Source organism: Lipophrys pholis (assembly GCF_963383615.2).
Source record: "Lipophrys pholis genome assembly, chromosome: 14".
Classification (NCBI taxonomy): Eukaryota; Metazoa; Chordata; class Actinopteri; order Blenniiformes; family Blenniidae; genus Lipophrys; species Lipophrys pholis.
The window spans coordinates 295042-301195 of record NC_137633.1 but is presented as its reverse complement, the minus strand read 5'-3'; the positions used below and the strand labels follow the sequence as shown (position 1 = coordinate 301195).

General features: G+C 45.2%; 1 protein-coding gene across 4 annotated transcripts in view; it reads left to right on the top strand.

The window, feature by feature from the left end:
* The window catches only part of bag5 (BCL2 associated athanogene 5), a 17565-nt gene extending 12487 nt beyond the window's left edge, over positions 1-5078 (top strand). For 2 of the 4 annotated variants that reach the window (XM_080480137.1, XM_080480136.1), the window contains exon 3: positions 136-5078. In XM_080480137.1, coding sequence (XP_080336263.1) covers positions 136-676 — 541 coding nt within the window. In that variant the 3' untranslated portion in view covers positions 677-5078. The remainder of the gene's footprint in view (positions 1-135) is intronic. The other 2 variants (XR_013935993.1, XR_013935994.1) reach the window with 2 other exon arrangements.
* The last annotated feature ends 1076 nt before the right edge of the window (positions 5079-6154 follow it).

Here is a 6154-nt window from a genome sequence, read left to right as displayed (position 1 = left end):
CGGTAATCTGAACATGGTTTATCCTCGTTCTTTGATGGATGCAACTTCTAGTCCGGACACTACGATACTGGTTCTGTTGAACGGTTCCTCCCTTTTGTGCTTTCTGGCTCCGAACGATTGTGTTTGTGTCTGCAGGTACGACTTGGCTCGGAACAACTCCATCCGAGAGATCGAGGCGGTGCGAGCTCATGTGTCCCACCTGCGAGAGGGCGTCCTGCGGCACTGTGCCACGGCCGACCTGGGCTTCAGGCCCAAGGCTGAGCTGCAGAGCCTCCTCACACACCTGGACCAGGTGGACACGGCCAGGAACCCCTGCATCCGGGAGGCCCGGCGCCGCGCCGTGGTGGAGGTCCAGGCGATCATCAACTTCCTGGACCTCCGCGAGGCTCTGGCCCGCCGCCAGCCGGGCCCCGCCGAGCACCCGTCCCACCGGGCCGTGTGGCTGGTCCTGGGCAGCCTGTCGGACCTCCAGGCCCAGGTGCTGGGCTTCGATGGGAAGCGGGCCGACAAGAGCTACATGATGCTGGAGGAGCTGCTGACCAAGCAGCTGCTGACCCTGGACGCCGTGGACCCGCAGGGCGATGAGTCCACCAAGATGGCTCGGAAGCAGGCGGTGAAGTTTGCTCAGAACATTCTCAACTACCTGGACATGAAGACGGACGAGTGGGAGTACTGATCCGCCGAGGAAACTACAGCAAAACACATGAAATGTTTCCCGTCGCTGCAGCAACAAAAGGCGCTGATGTGTGTAAATATCAAAACCTTTCATGTAAATACAAACTCAAACCCCCAGAATGCACTGCAGCGCTTTTCCGTCGCCTTTTCCTGGAAGTCCTGGCCGGTGTTGAAACACAGAAACACAGAAACACAGAAACTCCTTCGCCAAAAACTTGGATACTTCATTTTTTGTGCTTTTTGGGGGTTTCTTTTCATACCTCCTCTGTGTGTGTGTGTGTGTGTGTGTGTGTGTGTGTGTGTGTGTGTGTGTGTGTGTGTGTGTGTGTGTGTGTGTGTGTGTGTGTGTGTGTGTGTGTGTGTGTGTGTGTGTGTGTGTGTGTGTGTGAGATAAGTCCCCTTCCTAATGGTCTGCACTAGCTCGTGATAAATGGGCTCTGCTCCCTCCTGATCAACCTGAGTGTTGATGATGAGTTGAAAGGCCTCGATCCAGACTCCAGACTCCAGACTGCAGACTCCAGACTCCAGACTGCAGACTCCAGACTCCAGACTCCAGACTCCAGACTCCAGACTCCAGACTGCAGACTCCAGACTCCAGACTGCAGACTCCAGACTGCAGACTGCAGACTGCAGACTCCAGACTCCAGACTCCAGACTCCAGACTGCAGACTCCAGACTCCAGACTCTAGACTCTAGAGCTGCTGATTCCTCCCTGATCTGCTGGCGATGGGTTTTACTAAGCAGATTCCTGAATGTCAACAATGAGCTTTTATACCATCTAAAACCACTTTGGTGCTTTTCTAATGGACGTAACGACTCGGTGCCGAGCTGCAGCTGGACAGAATCAGTTCAAACCTAACAAAGCAAACTTTAGAAATCTGATTTAATGGATATTTAGTTGGGAAAGTTTAAAGTCCAGTAGAGCTCTGAGAAGTTAATGTTAAGTTTCAAAGCAACATCTGTGTATTGGCACGAGTATTTGTTAAAGATGTAGTCTCTATAGTTAACAATATGACAGTTAAAGTATAAAAAGCTTCTATCTCTTCTCATTTAGCTGCAGGAATGTTCCACGTCGAGACAGAATCAAAGATGAAACATGAAGTCTTCAAGAATCTGCTGCAGAAAAGAAAAGTTCAAATCCAAATAAATCAAACTTCACATTTGTGGTTCCTTCCACTGGAAGATAATGAAGAAGAATAAAGGTCTGCAAGGCACCAATACCAGGAACTGTCACTGGTGAATTCTGAAGCTTCTTAGTGTTATAAAAAAGTCTTTTCTAACCAAACCAGGAAAGTTAAATTCATGAACATAGAAAACCAGGAGCAATGCTGGACGTGACCTTGGCTGACCTGAGGACTGAAGGAGAGCTTCCTCTACAGGAAGTAGAGCCGTCGCTTTGGATTCCCCTCTATATCCTCTGGATGCAACAGAAACTCGGGCTGCATGATATTAGCTCAACACCCAATTACAACTACTGCCATAACCAAACGATGAATACTAACACTTAAACCCACCGTGATATTCGATATTCCTTCTTCCAAATAACGTTGTTCTCTTTACACAAACCTCAGGTCTGCAGGTCCCCCCAGCAGAACTCTTCCTGGTGCTTGGACCCTGGGGCCTCTACTAATGGAATCATTTCTGTTTTCAGCATTTGCTTTATTTTAACCAACTTCCTTTCTAATTTGAAATGATCATTTGGATTTGGCAGAGCACAGACGCACGTTGGCCAGAAACCGACTTTATCTCAGTTCGGTCCCGATGCGGCTGTTTATAGTGGCATGTTGGTTTCTCCAGAACGATTAATTCCCAGTAGATTCAGCAGAGCGGTGGAACCATGTTTAGAGATCCCATTCAACAAATACTGGCTGAGATGTGAGGATGAGGAGGGTGAGGCTGCTCAGCCGTGGTTTTAATCCCGGAGGAATGTTGACTCGAGCACTAATGAAGAATCCAAAACATTAAAGCTGAACTCTGACTGGCTCCGTGTCGGCGAACCAGAGACGTTCAGACGGTCGTAAGGGGACTCAGGAGTCCCCGTCGCCCCCTGCTGGTGTCGCCGTGACTCAGACCCGTTCCAGTGCAGCGACTCTAAATGGACCTAGTTTGACTTGAGAGAGACAAGGAGGCGGTTTTCTGTTTGTTTTGTTGCTGCTTGAGTTTTTGTTTTGCTCGTTTCTGACTGACAGGCGGCCAGTCGGCCGGCTTCGAGCATCTTCTCCAGCAAGGAGGGAAGGACTGAAGCACGTCTGAATCTCTGTGCCTTTACTTTGAACCTTTTCCCTCGGAGCCGGTTGTGGGGAAGATTCCTCGCTGTGCAGCGAGGGTACACACAGGAAGCTTTTCTTTTTTCTTTTGATTTCTACGCATTGATGCACAAGAATGAGGAAGCACTGAATGTGTCTGAGGAGAGCACCTTGGCTATTATTATTACTGCTGCAAGAGATTTGCACTACTTGTCAGAGCTTGTCAGTGTTCGCCCCCCAGGATCACATTCTGGCCAGTCATTTGCAGAGCCACAGATCAACAGCGCTCTATTTATTCTCTATTTCCTCCCCAGCAGGCAACAACATGAGTCATGTTTCTACACTGCAAACAGCCTCCATGACGAGCTGCTCTGTGGCTCTGAGAAAAACGGAGTAATTACTCAAAACCAGAAAAAGCCTATGACTGAACTTCAACACATTTAAAAGTGACGGGAATAAAAGATTGTGTGCAGGAGAAAACCTCTCAGTTAACTGTGTTTCTCTAAATTAAATCGTTCTAAATCTCCATGCGTGTTTGTTAGTGTCCTCCTCAAAACACATAATAATTAATATAATTCTTTCCTCCAATCAGTAAAAGCAATAATCTGGTCTCAAAGAAGACAGATGGAGGTCTACATGTGTCCCTTCAGCCTCACCTGCTCTTTTCTGTGTTAAAGAATTTCTTATTTCCACTGGGAGACCAGATTATGATGGAACATTTACATGACGATTTCATGTGAAATGAAAAACTCTGTGTTTGGGAGCTCAGGTTTGACTCCTTGTCCCACATGGTGAAAGCCCCTCGAGTGCCGACGACTTACTACAAGTTATCTACAAGTGATTAAAGCCTCAAAGCTTCAGCAAATCTTCTGTTGCTCGTCCAGAAAGGGGTTTTCTAGTTCCAATGAACTCCCACAGGCAAGTAAAAAACAATCTGCTTAAAGCTGCGACTGGAAGCATCTCCTGGCCGACGGCTCGGCCTGCTGAGGAACCAGAGGAACCAGAGGAACCAGAGGAACCTGAGGAACCAGAGGAACCAGAGGAACCTGAGGAACCAGAGGAACACAAGTTTAATCTCAGCTTGTCCTCCAGAGTCAGGCCTTGTTTACAACGGCTCCAAGAGGAAACGCAACAGTGCTCGCAGCCTCGAAATGCATCTTATAAGAAACGCTTCGTCTCCATGGAAACGGGGGGGAAAGGAAACCTTTCTAAAATGCTGGTCCAGGTCCTGGTCCTGGTCCAGGTCCTGGTCACCACGTTGGTAGTAACTAGTAGTTCTGCACATGCTCAGTAGAGACAATCAGAACAATGTTTCTTCTGTGGTATCATGACTCCCAGTCCATGTTCTCCTGGACTTGGTACTTTTATTTTGACAGTCACCATAATAACAATCCAACGTGGTGGTTTTATTTTGACAGTCACCGTAATAACAATCCAACTTGGTGGTTTTATTTTGACAGTCACCGTAATAACAATCCAACTTGGTCTGTCCACTAGAACGTCCGTGTTCTCCTTGTTAATGTTTAGAGGTCATTGTTCTCTGCTGTGTGTGTGTGTGTGTGTGTGTGTGTGTGTGTGTGTGTGTGTGTGTGTGTGTGTGTGTGTGTGTGTGTGTGTGTGTGTGTGTGTGTGTGTGTGTGTGTGTGTGTGTGTGTGTGTGTCTAACAACAGCACCACCTAGTGGCCTGGCATGCTCACTATATCATTTTCTAAGTTTCTGCCGTTTCTGTGGAAATAGACATCGTTTTCCAAGCGTTGCCGTTTCAACACAAAACGATGTTTGGTGTTCGTCTTCACTCGGTGGTGTGATGACTCAGTCGTTCTGCTCTCTGGAAGCCAAGCCGCCGCCACAACGTCAGCCTCCAGTCAGCAGGAGCTCACGCTCAGTTTGACGCTGTGGAGAAAAATGTTGCTCACATGTTCCGTCTTATTAAAGTTTTGATTAAAATGAAGGATTTGGTCCGAGTGGCTGTTGGTTCTGACAAATGAAGTTGATTTCATGTTTAAATTCATGAGATTAGAAACTGAAACATTATGGAATCTTTTTTTATTTGGGAGGTTTTCATTCTGATTGTTTTGATAAAATTACACAAAAAAAGATCTCATGTTCCCGAGTGTGAAAACGACCAGGACCACATTTTGTCGACTCGACATCGTATTTTAGAGGAAAAGAACTGAACCATTAATTCTTCACGTTTTGAAGTAGAATATTTAACATACTTCATTTTCTTGTATGTTTTTTCCCCCACAAGATTTTTGTTGGGTTCTTTAACAAAATGATTTCAACACAAGAAAATGTGGAGTCCAGAAGTTCCAGAGCAATAATCATCATATTAAGATTCACAAGAACTTTAATTCATGAGGATGAAGGTGATTCCTTCATCAAGACAAAGAACATTGAAATACATGAAACATTGAACTGATTTCTAAAAACTAGAAATTTGGAATTTCTGAAATTAAGATAATCTTTTTAGAAATGAAAACTATTTTAAGGTTGATTAATTATTATTAAACCTTTATAAGGCAGTTTCTCATTTTATTTAGTAAAAATAACAAAAAACTGTCAAAGTTAGAAGTTAGCAATATAAAGAAACTGTGATAGGTAATATTTCACATACGAAGTAAAAATGTGAAAATAAGTCAAAATCTTAGCTGGAAAAGTAAAATTTTAAAACACATAAAATGTTCTCATGAAATCAGAATTCATGTCGTATTGAAAAGTAAAAATAAATGAAACCTGAGCCGAAGCTGGAGACTGAAGATGGAAATTAAATAAAAAGTCATAATCAGAACTGTTGAGATTTCTTCTACTGATTGTGACTCTATTCTTATAAAAACTGTCGTCATGATACATAAAGGTGTTTGCAGCATTTAATAGCCCAAAATATCCACATCAAGTAGAATTTGATTAATAGTTTGGAAACTGATTTAGTGTTTATATCAAAGTACTTTTTTTAAATTCCCTGTGAGTATTAGTTGTAAAGTATGAATGAGTGAGAGCCGCACACATTCCAACCCTTATTATAGTTTCCCTGGCGGAAGCTGCTGCTGGAGGACAGTTCCTGTCTCTGGTGACTGACGGGACGGCGTCCATCAGACGTTCAGGTCCCGGGGGGCTTTGATTGGACGATGCATTTACACCCAACAACTGACCCGGACATGTGCACACTGGGCGGCGTGCGCTATGTGGCGTGCAGTGGGTGACGTACAGTGGGCGGCGTGCAGTGGGCAAC